Source organism: Vanacampus margaritifer, chromosome 13, assembly GCF_051991255.1.
Source record: "Vanacampus margaritifer isolate UIUO_Vmar chromosome 13, RoL_Vmar_1.0, whole genome shotgun sequence".
NCBI classification, from domain to species: Eukaryota; Metazoa; Chordata; class Actinopteri; order Syngnathiformes; family Syngnathidae; genus Vanacampus; species Vanacampus margaritifer.
This window is the reverse complement of record NC_135444.1, coordinates 11,558,062-11,575,422: the sequence shown is the minus strand read 5'-3', so window position 1 is coordinate 11,575,422 and position 17,361 is coordinate 11,558,062. Positions and strand designations below refer to the sequence as shown.

Below are 17,361 nucleotides of genomic sequence, written 5' to 3'. Positions count from 1 at the left end.
AATCATCCCCAAAGGTGCATTCAATTAAATATCAAAGACTAAAACGAAGGACATTTTTGCTATAATTATAGTTAGTTTTGTAAACATAAAATGTAGTTTCAGTTAGTTTTCGTTTAAAAAAAAAAGCATTTTCGTTTTTATTTTATTTCATTAACAAAATAGTTTTTTGAATTTTTGTTTTTTCGTTAAATAAAAATAACTTTGGCGTATACTCATCAGACACTTCATTAGGTACAACCTGCACAAGGGTGGGGGAAGCTTTTTTTGAATCTCCAGAGGGTCCCTCATAAATAAATATAAAAAAATATGCACGCAAACATTTAGCAATATGTTATTACAAACGTACTAAATATTTGGGGGAGTTATTTTATATCAGTTCCTTTGCAATTTTATGCGCTTTCTAAAATTATAATTACGGATCGAATGTTCAGGCAGGCCATATTACACACAGGCTGCAGGTTCCTCACATTAATCTAATTAGACCCAGTACATTAAAAAAAATTGCTCTTTACTAAGCATTTCATTAACAGTAACACTGTCCAATATAGTGCTTGTCCTCCTCATTAGGTTGCAGGTGAGTTTGAGCCTATCCCAGTTGACTTTGGTGGGGCAGACCCTTAGACATTGCCAGCCAATAGTAGGCCAGACAGACAAGCAAGCATTCACACCTGTGGCCAATTTAGTATTCAATTAATACGCGGGGTTTTGGAATGTGTGAGGAAGTTTGAGTACCCTGAAAACATACAGTAATCAGCAGAATTCCCATACATATGAACTTGGGCCTTCAGTGGGGACTTAACTGACTTATTCCACCACTATCACGTCTGTTAAAATGTAGGTTCTAAATCTATAAGTGAGTGCTTTTTGATTAAGCTACTAGAGAAAGCTCTCCTCCAATCAGCTGCCCAGTATCTTTGCATCACGTCGCCTGGCAGCAACGGATGATGATGATGATGATGATGATGATGAAGAGGAAACAGCAGGGAAACAAACTAACCCCGCTGAGTAGACAACAATGGTATACATTCAAGGCGCCTTTCCAACCCCCACCGGTATCAGTGCCTACCTTGAGATACGCCATCTGGAGATAGTTGTACGGGATCCGCCTGTGAAAGTCCTGCGCGACATCTTCGCTGACTTTATGTAGCGACTGCACGCCGATGTCTTCCTCGATGCAGCTGTCCATGCACGCCGCCCTGCGTAGCACCACATCGAAGAAGCCCAGTTCGGAGACACTGTCCGAGAACGGATGCTGGTCCTGACACCTCAGCCGGCAGCGGACTCTGGAGCGCAGCAACACCGTATGGCTGCTGAGCGCCTCCTCCATGATGCGCACCACGCCGTCGTAGTCGCCGCTGTAGAACGCCCGAACCGCTTCGTCGTACAACAAGTCGTAAGGCTCCAAGGAGGACGAAGACCGCCGGACGGAGGCGAGCAGGACAGCGGAGAATGCAACTAACAAGTTGGCGTTCATCTTGGTGCTGCGTGGAGTCGTGACTGAAGGTGGCCGTCAGTCAATACAAAGCTGTCAACCTCGACTTGTTGTCCATTTAAAAACTCCGGAGATGTCACGCAGCATGCTGGGGGCGGAGGACGATGAGAGAATAAGTTTCTTCGGGGACACACATTTTTTTTTGGACTGGCCGGGCCCCCAGTTTGGCTCCGGTGACTCCTCCTCCTTTGAATGAATGGATAACAATCACAGCCCACTTTCTCTCCACTGGGGGTCTTCAGCGGGTCTCGAGGGCCTCCAATAAATATTAGTGTTTATATACAAAGTAATACACCTAAAACTGTTAGTTTAACGACACACAAGACAGTATTATTCAAATGGCATACATAACATAATTGTTTAACATTTAATAAACTATTGTGTGAAACTTATCTTCCCTCGCTTTCTTCGAGACTTCTTCGCCTCTTCTCCGTTCTTCCACTTGAAGTACACAAACGCCCTCTGGTGGTAGTTTCAACTTACTACATGTATATTGACTCAGCATTCACTTATTTTCAACATTCAATTAACTATGGTGTGAAACTTTTTTTTTTTCAAAGTTATGATGGTCACTTTTAAAATAAGCTTTGAAATCCACTCGGCATTAGTGAGCGGTCGGCATCCAGTTACTACTATCACTACTGGCAACTCTTCACTGGTTGTTCATGTTATTGATCAATATAATATGATCGCAATATTTACAGCGAGGAAAGACAGATTTGTGGCCAATGCGGGTGATGAAAAGTTGTGGTTCAAATTGCCTGGAGGGAATAAAAATGGTCATCAGCGGCCGATGGAACTGTGCAGCGCTTCCTGGATGAACCAGAGGCTTCGCTCGTAGAAGAATGAGTCCTTCCTCTCTGGTTTGCAGATGCTGAGATGATCCACATCCACCTCGATCAGGTTCCCGATGCCGATATTTGCAGACTGTGCAGCGTCTCGGCAAAGCTTAGCACTTTGATCTCTTTTTCTTTGGTCATGTTCAAAAAGTTTTCATTCGGGTCACGCAGTGCTGGAGAGTCTCTGCAAAGCTCTCTGACCTCGATTGAGGGGGAAAGCAGATATATTTATGTAGTATACTGCTATGAAGGTGCCGTGACGGGGAACGCTGTAGAACAAAATGCATTTGGTGTTTTTGAACAGGTCCTTCATGTCTGGGTTCCCTGAGATGTCAATCAGCTTTTTTTCCCCAACAAGTAAGCCTCCCATCCTGTGAGCTACCCAGACTATTATGAGAAACTTACCTCGTTTTCTTCTGGATTCTTCGCTTTTCCATTTGAAGTACACAGACTCCCTCTGGCGGTAGTTTGCACTTACTGCATGTATCTTGACTCCGCATTAACACAGTATTTTTATTTTATTTATTGTCACTGGTACAAGGGTCTCGTTTCTTATATAATTACACAATAGTTAATTGATAGTTAATTAGTTGTTAACAGAAAACTGATTATCGTCAGCACCATATTCTCCCACAAAGTTATTTTTTTAATTATTTTTTTTAGTTTTAGAATAATTGATTACAGAATTAGTGCACAACTTCAACAAATTTCACATTACACGTCAGGGGAGTTACAAAGAATAGAAAGGACAAATTAAACGAAGAAAGCTTACTAAAGATGTAATGCTAGATAAATATATTGTAAACTTACAATTATTTTTTTTACATATTTTAGTTAATTGGATATGGACGAAAATTGTAATTATTTAATAGGCACATGCAAAAACATTTAAGGGATTGTTTTTTTACGCATGCATTTTGATTTATGGATACACAATTGTGAAATAACGAGAAAATTGGGGGGCGGGGGCAGAGAAAATAATTTATGAATCTTAAATTTGGCTACACAAATTTCTGATGGGGCTATAGCACCCCCTAGGCCCGGTGTAGCGCAGGAGGTGTGTCTTGCTTTGTTTATAAAAAATAAAATAAATAAATAAAAATCCCCCAACGCTGTTGCCTTAAACATGTAAACAATAAAGTTTTGTGACTATTTTGTGCAGCTTGCAGCAGAAAATATTGATTAAAGGGGCCCAGAAACACATTATTTGGCATTAAGCCTGATAGCTTCACTATTTGACAAGTTAAACAACAAGCTTTTTTTCCCCTGATGATTACTGAAAGGTCAGAGTACTTAGTGAAAACAAAACAAAAAGTGTCCAATTGACGGCGCAGATGTTTTCACATACTGCTCACAACCACTTGGATGTATGCTACAGTATTTGGGGCGTGTCAAGGTATTTTGGCTTGGAACTTCCAAGCAATTAAGTGCTTCTACTGTAAAGGAAGGAATGATTGCATTGTTGAGACATTTCAAAGAAATGCTCCCAAGTCGTAATAAAACCAAATACACAATACATTCTAAATCAATGTATCTATTGGTGTATAATATTGCTGTTCTATTAAGCTACCATATTTAATATTGACAGAAACAAAGCATTTGAACTCATGTCAAAAAAACAAAAACTAATAACATTGGAAGAGCTGGTGGTTTCATACATCATTTCCATTTGGCTTTAAACCAGGAAAGAATGTCACTTCACAGAAAAAAATCTGTCTTTTGCATGAGAGATTAGATTGTCGCACTTCCGCTGAAGAGTAAACTTCTTTCCCCCCAGCATTGTCTAATCTCTGTCCAATCTGATTGTGTTTTGTCACATGTATGTCCCATGTCTCTGCTAATTGCTGAGCTCTATCCCCAGAAATGCAGGGACATCTTATCCGGAAACCACCACTCCCTCGCTGTCCAATAAATTACACTGCACTGTAAGTAAAATCAAACTAAAGATATTTTTATTTTTCTTAGAAAATACTGTACATAAATTTGACTATAATGCGTAACAATAAAAAAAAAACTTTTTTTTTTTTAATCTACAAGTGAGTACTATATTTTAGTATTCAAAATTTACAGCAGAACCTCCAAAATTGAACGTAATTTGTTGTGTGACACCGATTGACCTCTGTTCTGATTTAAAAAAAAAAAAAAAAAATCCCATAGGAAATAATGTTAAGTTTATAAACTCATAAATCCTTTAGCTGTATAGTAGGTGATGTTTTATCTAGCAGTGTATTTTTTTTTCCACGAGAAGTTAACCACTGTATAAAACTAAAAGTAGTCATAGTACGCTCACTGGTATCTCTTTTGTCATTACAAAAGAAAGCAAAAAACAGAATCCACTTGTGGAGTTGTGATCAGAAGTCTCTGAAATCCCGCTTGATTTTTTTAGGCATATATTATCAGAAAATCTGGCTCGTTCAACTTTGCAGGTTCGACTGTAAATCCAAAATCCAGTGCAAAATAGGTATGACTCATTTTAGGACAATGTAGGCCTACTGATGACTATTGGTAATTTATCAGTAGTCATGACAACGACCATTATCGCGGATCCTTCCTGGTGACTAAACATAGTTGCTGTTGGCCTTGTTACTTTGCAGGTGGCCGTTGGACCTTATCGATCTGGACGAGGACGACCTCGAGCACTTCTGACAGGTCAGGAACGCTCCGCCGAACGTCGTGAGGAAGCCGCCGGACCAGCTCACAAACACCGCCTTGCCGAACTCAAAGCTGCAGTAAAAGAACAGTTCATTAAAGTACAGATTCCATACAGGAGAATGTATGTTTGTACGAGGAGGTATTACGTGTGGAGATGATGGGCATGATGGAAGTCAGCAACGACCTTCTTCACATACAAGGACGTTATAATGAACGTCATTAAACCTGCAAAAAAAAAATTAGGTAGAGAGTCACACCGTTTGGGTTCAAATTCAACATTCAATGGCAAACTGAAGGAAAGAATTGGAAGACTTGTCATGAGATTTTAAAAGGAAGTCAACCCCAAAATGTTCTTAACAGTAATATGTTGCATGCGCACCTACTAGTCTAAACATGGTGTTTTGAATGATATTATATTTGTGGAATATGAAGAAAGTAGCAAAATCCACCCGTTTTTATCCATCTCAGAGGGCGGCCATTTTGCCACCTGCACTGAAAACGACATCACAATTACTCACAGCTCATCTGTTTATTTATTTATTTATTTATTTTTAAAGCTAAGCTAGCTGTGATTGGTTGTTACCTGAACGTGAGCAACTGTGATGTCATTTTCAGTCAACAGGTGGCAAAATAGCTGCCCACTTAGATGGATGAAAATATTCTACAAACACAATATTAATCAGAATGTCATGTTTAGACTAGTGGGGGCACATACATAATATTGTAAAGAATTGTTTTGGGTGTTAACATCCGGTTAAGAAATTGTACACCTCTACTCAACATTGTTGGTTGTGAAAACACAAACAGTTGCTGCTCTGTTTGTGTCTGGCAAACTCAGCGTTGACCACAAAAGAGGATTTGCAATCATAAATATTGAACAGGTTACATTTTTGATCGTCAGTCCCGACCATTTATGATCAGATCGGGGAAGAAGAATCACTCTTTTTCATTTAAAATGACAAGGAGTTTGCAACCACAATGTAGTTACTAGAAAAGCTAACAGTTAGCCTAGCTTCTTCTATTTGTTATTCTTTTACTACATTTTTGGGTCAGTCTAGAAGCATTAAAACATTGGGAGTTTGCAACCACAATGTATTTACCAGAAAAGCTAACAGTTAGCCTAGCTTCTTCTATTTGTTATTCTTTTACTACATTTTTGGGTCAGTCTAGATTCTAGAAGCATTAAAACATTGGGAGTTTGCAACCACAATGTATTTACCAGAAAAGCTAACAGTTAGCCTAGCTTCTTCTATTTTTGTTATTCTTTTACTACATTTTTTTTGTCAGTCTAGATAGAAGCAGTATAACATTGGGAGTTTGCAACCATAGTGAAGTTACCAGAAAAGTTAGCAGTTAGCCTAGCTTCTTCTATTTGTTATTCTTTTACTACATTTTTTTCATCAGTCTAGAAGCATTAGAACATTGGGAGTTTGCAACCATAGTGGAGTTACCAGAAAAGCTAGCACTTAGCCTAGCTTCTTCATTTTGTTATTTCTGTACTACATTTTGTTGTCGTTTGATCCACCGACAGTTGTTTTTATGGATTGCCTGTAAAAAGTGACTGTTTTGGAGAAAAGGGGATTCTGATTGACGTCAATGATAAATAAACTTGACTTAAATTATTGTATGTGCACGCCTCTGGTAGCATCATACAAACGCCAAAAGAAGACAACTATTCTTTCCTGATGTTCACTGAGATGAAATCTAGTACGATAAATTGATAGAATAGAAATCATACCTGAAACCATGAACATGATGCCTCCAATCCGAGCCACGGCACCCTTGGCCGCGGCCCTGCCTTCCATGAAGCGGGTGCACTTCATTCCGATGGTGGAGACCATCAACGCCACGGCTGACAGGAACAAGCTCAATAACAGAATTCCTCTGGTTATCTGCACCTGATCTGGGAGTGGGCAGAAATGAACACATTGACTGCCGCCATTTAGTTCTAATAACTTCATTTATGGTGTAACGCTAACAATACTCTCTCAACTTACTCGTCTTACTTACTTGACAGTTTGAGGAGAGAGTCGTGAAATTCGCAGGTGGTCTTGTGGCCGACGCTGCAGGTCATCCACAGGCCCTCGTAGATGCGATGCGAATGGCCGTGCATCTTCCACTCCACCATGATGGTGGCGGTCACCGTGGCGGTCGCTCCAATCAGTGACAGGAAGAAACCGAGCAGCTGCAGCGCCGAGCTGGCCATGACATCCAGAGAGAGGAGAGGAAGCAGGATGCAAGATGGGAAAAATAAACAGCGTTAATTGGGAGGCGTTTGTGGATGCTGCTTCGGAGTGTTATCGCGATGTGGGCTGCAGCCTCTATTTATGTAGTCGGTGAGGTGACGCAGGAGAAGTCTCCACTGGCAACAACTGATGGGAAGTCCTTTTCTTTATCTGATGAGTCCGCAAATACATGAAAACAACACATTTGACTGCGGTGAACTTTGACACATTTTACCCAACATGATGTTTGTACATTTTGTATTTATCAATGGCGGGGCCAACGAGATCTTCTCTGCTGACCGAAACACAGTTACGAGCACTGACCGACATTTAATACTACTAATAAATACTGCTACTACTACTAATAATGATAATGCACACAAATACATACAGTATATACACACATGTATACATAGTAGGGGATCGACCAATTATCGGCCAGGCCAATTATCTGTGCCGATTTTTGGCATTTTGACAAATATGGGCATCTGCCTTTTTACGAATCTGAAGGCCAATCAAGCTGTAGCGAATTTGGGGTTTTCATCAGGATTTGTAAGATATTCACAGACACTTTTTACTTGTTGCAAAGGCATTTTGAACATCTGCACACAGTTTTTCAGTGTCTGCGAAGATCTTTTGAAACCTTTTACGAACCCTGACGAAACCCCAAAATTAGCTATATTCGCATGCATATGTTGCTCAGTGAGAACTTTTCATTTATGAATGTATTTAAATTTCCATTTTACTTTATAAATGATTGTGCTGATACTGGGAACTCCCTACACTTTTTTTATTGAAAACAATAATAAAAATGTTGTTAAAATTAGGAAATGATGTTGCAATTTTGGAAAACATCTACAGTAGAAAGCTGTAAGAAAGTGGGTAGCCTTTTACTTGCTTATTTTATAATTTAGTTAAATGCATGGTGCTAACACAGGAAGCTGCCTGCAATTTAAAAAAAAACATTTTTAAACAAAGCTGTCTATTCTTTATATATTTTAAATTAAAAGAAAAACATTTAAAGTGTTGACAATTCGAAAAAAGATGCTTAATGGGATTTCCACAAAGTACATTTTTAAAAATTTGACACTCTCTTTTACCGCAAATGAATATCGACTTGAAGTATCAGTTATCAGCCTCCTTAACTACTTATAATCGGTATCAGCCCTGAAAAAAAAAACATATCGTCGATCACTAATGCATACATAAGAGAGTAGGACGTCTAATAAAACAGCTAAATAAATAGGGTGAAAATGCTCAATTATCCCTCTTTTCCTCCAAAATGTACTGCAGCAAACGCGTTTACAGGAAAGAACCTTGTATTCATTTCAAACAGATAATTAAAGGAAACCATCTGACCATATTTGGGAAAGGGGATGCCAGTTTGTAAACAGGCTAGATTTGTTAGATTGCATCAGCTTCCACCCTTTCCTGCAATGAGCTCCCAACTAAAAGATGTTTGTGTCATACACATAATTCATTATCATCACATTTGACTTAAAATGTTTATTTTTGGCTCTAGAAATTATAGCATGCATATACATAATGTATTCAGTCTTGTATGATAATGCTGTGCTTGTCATTAACAGTATGTCTGCAGGTGGTAGGCAGGGCTAAAACAAAAACCTCCTTATCTCCGAGTGTGTAAAACCTCCTGTTTTTTAATGTAGTTAAATAAACGTAGATAAAAAAAAAGAAGAAAAAAAGCATGTAAGGCTTAATTCTGATCAAATGTACAAAATATTACAAACAGTAAAATGCTTGTTCTCAGGCAAATAAGAAAAAAAAACTGAGCAAACTAAACACTTGTGTGCATTTGTTTAAAAGATATGAAGAATAATCAAAGGTTCAGAGAAAAATGATAAAATCAGATAAGATCTTTAACTACAATGTCACTCTGAGGGCAAACCTCCACAAAGGCTCAACTGGAAAAAAAAATGGAAAAAAAAAGCCCCACCTCAAATACCATATTAGATACAAATAAATAAATAAAAAAGATTATCATAATCATTATTCAAATGTTTAGATTTTTTTGTGGTAATTAAAAAGAACAAACTTAATTTTTCATATTTTTTCTCATCTAACTTTTTTCTTTTAACTATGAAAAGCATTTTTGGGGGGACTGGAGAGCGATGATATGAATTAGCGGAATGGAGTTTCTGTGGGCTATGGCACCGTAACTAAATAAGCTTGATCAAATAGTTTTTTTTTTTATTTGTATTTTTTTAGCCTGCTCCACTTCTGAACTGAGACAACCTCCCCTGCAAACAGGTTGAGCAAGCGAGCGTTTCAGGAGGCGCCATCTAGTGGGTGTTTCTGGGAAAACCCCAACGACAGACACGGGAAAGTCATGATTGTTGTTGCTTGTGTTGTTACTTCCTGTCTGCCAGCGTCAATCAAAACGAAACATTATTAGCAATAATCGGGAAGATTTATGTATTTTAGTTGAAGTGGTTTCACTTCCACTGTTCTTTAAATAGTGGCTGTTGTGTGCAGACTCATTATAGAAGGGTGTGCACACTTTGAACAACCACATCAGCACTTTAGTTTTACATTTCCTCTTGAAAAGATTCCTGATACAATTGTCACAAAACCTGGCATTTGAACAGGGGTGTGTAGACTTTTTCAAATCACGTTCAGATGTTCTCATTGGCTTTTACGCCTCACTCATAAAATATCTCATAATTACTTCCAGTTGAGTTGTACATGAATGGGGAAAATGGTTTGAAGTAGTAAAAGTAGATTTTTTTTTTAAAGCACTATTTCAAAAATGACTGCTGTGAGATACTTTTCTGGTGTCTAGATTTTTTTTTTTTTGGGGGGGGGGGGGGGGACAGTCCACACTGCCTAAACATGTTTTAGAACTTGGGTTTCCTGTTTGTCTGCCACTCTTGATGCTCCAAGAATACGTTCATAGAAATGGAAATGGCAGCACGCCATTTTGGCATTTAGGCCATTAACTCATTAGACTCCCACTTCTTCATTTCATGCATTATTTGCTTTTAATGTCAACGGTATGAAGGAAAATACTGGGCCCTTTTTTTTCTCAAGAATTGTTCATAATAAGTTGTTTATTGTGAATTCCAATACCAGTAAGCCTACACTTGTACAATTTTAGGCAATTTTTCCTCACACAAAGATTCTGAGTTACAAACGGTGCCACATTTGCTTGTTGTACCTCTGTCAGTCAGAATAAACTTCAATTTCGGACTTTTGCCATCTCAAAATCCGATACTACACAAATCGAACTACTTACAATTAAGGTTGTCAAAGTTAAAGCATATAGGAGATTAATTTAAATTATTAAAAGTGTTAAAAAAAAACAGTTACTAACTTTGTAGCCAAACTGAGAAGTCACTGGCACGAAGATGGACAAACATGGAAAATAAGTAGTTTTACTTTGCTTTAACGCTTGTTGGAGAAATCTCAATTTGCGCACCTTAGAAAGCCAAATTCAAATACCGTAAGAGTTGTACGACTCTGGCGTATCATATCAGAGCAAAAAACGCTGCTTGAAGTGCTCACAAATAAACGCTATTGGAGAATGACGCTCGTGGGCAAATTTAAGGCCGTAACGAAATGTTGAGTATTCTATGAGAAGAATACTGTATAATAAAGATGTTCAACAATTGTATTTTACAAGAGAATTGTAATCAAAGAAAGTCATTGAATCGATATTTATTTGATATTTGACGATTTGACATTAATTCCATGATTTGCACTCAAGTAACCCGTTGCAAGCTTCATAATCGAATTATGGTAAATTGTGCGATTAATTGGTAAAAAAAAAATGACATCACTACTGAAAATATGTACATGAGGCAACTTAATTGGATCATGTCACTGTTTTGTGTACTGGAAATGAGTTTTTAGAAATTTGGGAAATGTAGCCACGTTTGCTATTAGCATGTTGACACTAGGCACATTCCAGTAATTCCATTTAAAAAAAATAAATAACATTTTTATTATTATTTAAAAACTATTATCACTATCATATTTTAAATATCACATATACAGAAAAAAAAATAACCAGGAAGCTTACTTTTGGCCTTCTCTTGCTGAATGATGCAACTTCCTGTAGTCCATATTTCTCAGAGGGGCTTCTGCTAAGAAAACTCGACACGACTTAAGGACTAAATTCCAACTTGTTTATTTTTGTCAAACAAATTAAAGCTGGGATAAGGCGTAACAAATATGAAAGACAAACATTTCTAATTGACTAATATAATATTTCATGGTCAAGTGTCATTTTGGAACACGGGAACAGGCAACAAGTGCTACTTTTCCACTGTTCAAGGTAATGCACATTAATCTCAACGTGTTTATTAAATATGAAATTTTATATTTTGTTTCCTGAGTTGCAAATGGCAGCAATTCGATGGAATTTTCCATTTGCATCATTTTTCTATGTGAAAAATGTACAAGTACATTTTGAAGCGTTGTGGTGTTCGACCAGTTTCCAATAAAGAAAACAATTATAAAAATGTATACTATATCTTACCGTTTTGATTCTTTGGTACAAAGCTCTTAAACTGTAATCGGGACAAATAATGTAAAAGAACATGGCCTTATTGTCACTCATGCCTTTGAAACCGTAGGATCCGACGGCCTAGCCCTAAAAATAAATGAGGCAGTACTATGTCCTTTGTGCAAGCTTAAACAAAGCACTCATAATTGCCTTGTCATGCATCCAAGGTTAACTCCCTGCACATTTTGGCTTAGCTGCTGCTCCAACCAGTCAGATATCATTCCTACATCAGGCACAGTGAGCAAGTGCCCCCTGGCCAAACGGCCCGCGTCTCACTTTGAAGACTCCCATGGAGATCAGGTTTTTTGTTTTTGTGTAGAAATGAAAATGCTTCCAGATTCTTTTTAGTTTTTCAAAAATGATGAACGAGGTCAATATGTCAATTTATCAGTCTATATGGAAGGGTGTGGCCTACGAGATTGCTCGTCATTGGAGGACCACTAACCTTTGTTGTCTTTAAAGAGTAAAAACTGTGCACGTGTCAGCGTTCGTTAACATTTAAGGTTTAACTGGCTGAAATAATTCACTTGACTCCTTACCGGTTATTCCCGAAGAGGCTCCTCGGGCCTTTTTGTAGCTCATATCTGAAAAAGTAAAAAAAAAAAAAAAAAAAACTTGCATCAAGTTAAAGGTCGTTTATAGTTATTTAACTCATAAGAACACAATTTTTTTTCTTTTTTTTTAAAAGTACGTTTACATAATGTCTGGATGGAGTGAAAGACAAGGAGGGATAGGAGATGGGGGTGTGCACCTTCAGTGGGCGTGTCATCTTGTCATGTCTCAACACGGCGTGCTCGGCTTGATAGACAGATGCACTCGCACCTGAGCTGCCAAGGTGAGCCACGCACGAGTGAAAAACACTCACCCGCGACTCTCCGCCGACTGGCTGGCTTCTTCTTCGGTGAGCGCCGTGACCCGACCCCCCCGACGCAGGTGAATTGCCGGCACCGTCCGATGCTTTCGTGAGTTGACGCGCTTAACGTTTGCGTTGTGTTTTGTGTCCGCAGGTAACGTTTCACAGCTGTTCTCTTGCCCGCACCGCTAGAAACTTTGCCTGGGAATTTGTCAGCCGAAACATTTCAGTCATTGTTTCTGGTCGTGTGTGCAACGTGCTTCCGAGCCTGCAGGAAAAAAATGTGGATTTTTGTTTGTTAACAAACTGAAGCTTTCAGACGTGTTTAAATGGACGACTCTCACCAAATGTTTATTTTGTTTTACAATCGAAGTTAGCAGTTTGCTGGTTACGTAAGGCCACAGTTGGTATGGTAGTGGTGTTGCCACATGCAGACTGTGTGAGTATGCGCGGTATGTTGGTGAACCAGCTCAACTTAATGATGATGATGAGGATGATGATGATGATGATGATGGGTGTAACCCTTTCCCTTGACAGAGAGGTCTGATTTACTGAGAATGCTGTCAATTAAAGAGAAGGATAAGTACAGGCTGATAATAAATTTTTCATAGTGAGGTTTTTATTTTGTAAATAAATGTCGTTTTAAGTAGGGCTGCTCGATTATGAAGTAATTGAAATCATGATTACATTTTGGTACAAAACAAGAAATTGTTTAAATGTAAAAAATATTAAATAAAATTATTTGAAACATTATGTTAGTTCCTTTTGGATGAAACAAAATGTAATAAATTAGTCATTTTAAAATGTAAAAAAAAGATGTTCAAATTTATAAATATAAACAACTCAAAATTTGCTTTTTTAAAAAAAACAAAAAAACAATTACGCTGATTTTGTAATTGTGAAGTGTAATGATTGAAATTGTAATTGAATTTCGATTATTTGCACAGCCCTAGTTTTAAGTAGTTTTTTAATGCAGGCTTGTTTTCCCAACAATGTTTCATTTAGTTTGAGTATTTGTCAAGTGCAAGATTAAAAATAAATAAATAAATAAATATCACAATAAGTGTTGTGTTATAAAATAAACGGCAACAACTGTTCAACCTTACTTCTATACTGCCGAACATTAAAATAAATGCTGAAAGCTCATTTATGAAATTGACAAAGACTAAAACAAACATTCACTATAATTATAATTTTATTTATATAAACGTGAAATAAGTATCCCCCCCAATTTTAGTCGAGTTTTGTTAGTATTGATATTGTGTCTGTTTTCAACATGGATTTTAAAGCGATCGTTTTCAATGGATTTTAGCATACGGGCATGTTTTCAAGTTACACTTTCTGCATAGTACCACGTGATGGGATAGAAGAGATGCAGCGTAATTAAGAATGCCCATTAAGTGTAATAGAATACCACATTTTGCCACTTTGGTATTTGTTGTTCCCACAGAGCAGAGATAATATAAACCCGTTTGTTTGTGTGAAGGTTCAAAATTACCATAATCTGCGTTTTGGCATGAAATAGCAGACTTTCATTAGACGTTGACTATTTTGTTTCAATATAGGTACAATGTTTAATTCTCATTTCTGTTATGGGAGTGACAAATAAACAGCTTGATGCACGCACACTTGGCCTCTTATTTCAATTGGTGTTATGAGACGAGTTTCACATTTCTTGACAGCAAGAGTGAGAACAGGATGGAATACTTCAAGAAGTGTGATTTAATCATTTTAAATGTGTTTAAAGCACGGGAGGTGTAACACTATAATAAACCTTTAAACATGTTCATTTGGTGCATTTTTCTAAAAATAAATTGATGAGCTCAGAACTATTGCTCTGGTGCTCAAATGTCCTCATACATAATATTGTGGGAAATGTTCATTTGCTTCAGTAGCTCAATTTGCGTAATATATTCGTAAGACAGTAATATATTTCATATTTTTATAATGTTGATCACTACAGCCAATGGCTAGTCAAAACCAGAGAACTCACCATCCCCAAAAATAGGATGTTATGAAAGAATACGAGTTAGTTAGGGATTCGCTAGGTTTCACTTTTGGACCCGAGCAGCTGAAATGAGCTTTTCTACCATGACCTAATTTGACACGCACCTGTAAATTCAAACTCGGAAAACATTGTCATCAATGCTCTTCCATGGTCTAAATGCGGTTAAAATTTGCGTATGCACACAGCTGAAGGTGCGCATGTACTTAAAAACAGGTTTTTTTCCCATCAACTGGTTTCCCTTATATTTCGTGTAGTCTAGGAGAGGGGGAGGCAGGCACTGGAGACGCACAAAGACACAGAAATTGGCTCAAAATGCAAATTGTGTCATTTTCATTTGCCATGCAGATTTCCTTAGATCTTCCAAGAGGTTTGAATGAAACATTAACACCTGCAGTACAGGTTTAAAGTGTCATAACTTGTGGTTTAGTGAAGCGCTGGCATAGAAACTAAAAGAACAAGTCACTGATTTCGAAAAGCTGCTTTATTACAATTTGAGATGCAATAAGTAAAACAAAATCATTCAATTGTAAATTAAAATATAATAAAAAAAAATTACAGCATGTTCCAGCACGTGTTGATTTAAGAGGAGATTGCATATAAGCCCTATTAAAAACAAAAAGGAAAAAAAAAAATGACCTGCTCAATGTCAAATACACAACAATCACACACACGCACATACGCATCCTGAGCAGTTTTGAACAAATTAGTCCCAATCCCTATTTCAGAGATCAACAATCCAACACAGCTCTCGTACTCAACAAGCCCACTGGGTGGTGCTCTCATCAACCACTACATTTTGGAGGCCCACTCTTTCATTTATTTACAAGTGCTTGGAAAATGACAAATATGGCACATATCCCATTCTGAGAAGAGCAACTACGCACGCACAACAAATGAACGCCACCGACTCATACATGACAACGTTGGAGATACAGAGAGGGTGGGTTATAACGTTTCACCTCAAAACCAAAAAAAGGATTTTGTCACTGAATGCTCTACTTCAATATGAAAAGAACAGAACAGGGAGCAGCAAAAACACGGGGGGGGGGAAAAAGAAGAAATGTCCCTTTGAGAACTGACGTGTATTTTTGTCTGAAAGAATTACTTCTGTTCCAAATGTGCTTCTCTTACGTTAGAAAAACAAAGGAAACAAAAAACAATCAGGAGAAAGACCAGCAAATGACAAAGTCTAACATCTCCCTTTTTAACCGCACATAAATATAGGAGAACATTTTTTTTTTTATTCCCATTCTTGGTTAATTTGGTAGCACACGATGAAAAAATAATAATAAAAAATTGCATACAAAAAGCATTAAATGCATATTCAATCTCGGCAGAGCACAAGCAATGTGCATGCAGTTCTTCTCGGCCAAAAATGACGATATAGCATGTATGAGATATTGTTGAGCAGGTTCAGAGTTTACACGTGGGTGGGTGGGGCTTGGAATGTATTTCTTATTAGAGGCCATTTTATAACGCTATTATAGATCAATGAAAGCAAATGTGATGCAAAACAATAATCACTCACAGGATTTGCGGGCTCACTTTGGGGCTTGAGCCGGTGTAGACCCTTGACTGGTCACCAAGTCAATCACATTCACACCTAACATGACAATGAATGTGCCACATCACCATGCTCAATAGAAACGTTTGTTATATATCATACAAATTTGTTGGCTTTGTAACAGTTTGCCCATTGACTGCCCACTAGTTGTTTTACGTGGCACTCAAAGGCATGTGAAGCTTTCAAATGTCCAGTAAGCATGCAAGAAGGAACCGTAAGTCACTCAGAAAATCATCCGATCACGAGTAGGTCAATTGGAGGGGGGGAAAAAAAAAAAATGTGTCAGTGCCAATGACATCCTTTACAGTCCGCCTCTGCAGTGCGGCAACTTCAAGGTCGGTGGATGAGTGAAAGGCCTGCTGCCAGCATCCTTGACTTCAAAAAAAAAAAAAAGTCTCTTTTGCATTTTTGTTGCATGGCACGTCGATGACAGATTTTAAGGTGGAAGCAGCAGCTGCCAAATGTTGAGGCCACATTGGACTGAGCAGGCACGTCCCGTCAAAACAAAACGAGACGTCAAGGAATGAGCGCTGACGAGCAGCGTGGGTCAGAGGCCCCCGGAGCCCTTGTGATGACAACGCAGCCTCTGTATTGACCGCCAAGAACTTTAGGAGTGACTACATGAGGTGAGGCTGCTCTTTTGGGCTTGATGTCACATACGGGAATCTAAATTTACAAATAATCTATTTTAAAAATAATAATAAATGAGTGAGGGGCTCAGCATGTTCCTTTTCTTCTACAATTGCTGATTTAAAAAATAAAATAAAAATCCAGTGCCAACTCAAGATTGTCCCAAGGCTTTTGGTCAGCAGAGTGTGAACGGTTGAAGACAAAAGGATAAATAAGGGAGGAGACAAAGACAGAGGAGGACTGACATCCTGTCTGGAGCCTGAGTCACCGCTTGTAATAGGCACCTGTAAAAGTGGACGACACATCCATCAGAAGGCTCGCACAACTGGAATTGAAGTTTTTCCAGAGATCGTTTTTCCTTTATTACAGCTGGCATCATTTCTCCTGGCTGCTTTCTTGCTCTTAATGCGTGCGACAAGAGCAGTTTGATTAAAGTGAGTAGAGTGAAACCGTTGAAGGTGACACATTTTATTTCCTACAATGTATTCCTGTTTTATTATGAAACTTTTTTTCATGCAACATTTTTTTGGACACACCTCATGGGCTATTTCCATGTTATGAACCATCCCA

At 38.1% G+C, this 17,361-nt stretch overlaps 3 protein-coding genes and 1 long non-coding RNA gene across 9 annotated transcripts in view; 1 reads left to right on the top strand and 3 right to left on the bottom strand.

The window, feature by feature from the left end:
* p3h2 (prolyl 3-hydroxylase 2) overlaps window positions 1-1,919 on the bottom strand; it is a 44,406-nt gene extending 42,487 nt beyond the window's left edge. The window contains exon 1 of the mRNA XM_077584867.1: window positions 1,067-1,919. Coding sequence (XP_077440993.1) covers window positions 1,067-1,474 — 408 coding nt within the window. The 5' untranslated portion in view covers window positions 1,475-1,919. The remainder of the gene's footprint in view (window positions 1-1,066) is intronic.
* A 2,342-nt stretch (window positions 1,920-4,261) lies between these two features.
* LOC144062348 (claudin-1) lies at window positions 4,262-12,392 on the bottom strand. Of its 4 annotated transcripts, none has more exons than XM_077583666.1 (5): window positions 12,276-12,392; window positions 6,994-7,181; window positions 6,722-6,886; window positions 5,130-5,208; window positions 4,262-5,055 (listed from the first exon to the last, which is right to left on the bottom strand). In XM_077583666.1, exons 2-5 carry the CDS (start codon window positions 7,109-7,111, stop codon window positions 4,890-4,892), a joined length of 528 nt encoding a protein of 175 aa, XP_077439792.1. In that variant the 5' UTR covers window positions 7,112-7,181; window positions 12,276-12,392; the 3' UTR covers window positions 4,262-4,889. The 4 variants fall into 4 exon arrangements, with proteins under 4 accessions (XP_077439792.1, XP_077439793.1, XP_077439790.1 ...); XM_077583667.1 differs by lacking the exon at window positions 12,276-12,392 and adding an exon at window positions 11,710-12,223; XM_077583664.1 differs by lacking the exon at window positions 12,276-12,392 and adding an exon at window positions 11,251-11,675.
* Window positions 12,284-17,361, bottom strand: part of ccdc50a (coiled-coil domain containing 50a) — a 21,359-nt gene continuing 16,281 nt past the window's right edge. The window contains exons 12-13 of one of the 3 annotated variants that reach the window (XR_013296383.1): window positions 12,602-12,857; window positions 12,284-12,320 (exon numbers count right to left, since the gene is read on the bottom strand). Coding sequence is in view for 2 of the 3 variants with exons in the window: in XM_077583661.1 (XP_077439787.1) it covers window positions 17,167-17,192 (26 nt within the window). In the remaining variant the exon portion in view is untranslated. Of the gene's footprint in view, window positions 12,321-12,601; window positions 12,858-15,059; window positions 17,193-17,361 lie in introns of those variants that run through there. The other 2 variants (XM_077583663.1, XM_077583661.1) reach the window with 2 other exon arrangements.
* On the top strand, window positions 12,483-14,215 carry LOC144062350 (uncharacterized). The gene is made up of 2 exons (XR_013296384.1): window positions 12,483-12,669; window positions 12,744-14,215. It is a non-coding gene; the product is annotated as an uncharacterized LOC144062350 (long non-coding RNA).

Coding starts and splice junctions, on each gene's coding strand:
- LOC144062348 (XM_077583664.1), bottom strand. CDS start 11,294: ATGGACTACAGGAAGTTGCATCATTCAGCAAGAGAAGGCCAAAA. Junction 6,887..6,993: donor CTCTCTCCTCAAACTGTCAA/GTAAGTAAGACG, acceptor GCCCACTCCCAG/ATCAGGTGCAGATAACCAGA. Junction 5,056..5,129: donor CATGCCCATCATCTCCACAC/GTAATACCTCCT, acceptor CTTTTACTGCAG/CTTTGAGTTCGGCAAGGCGG.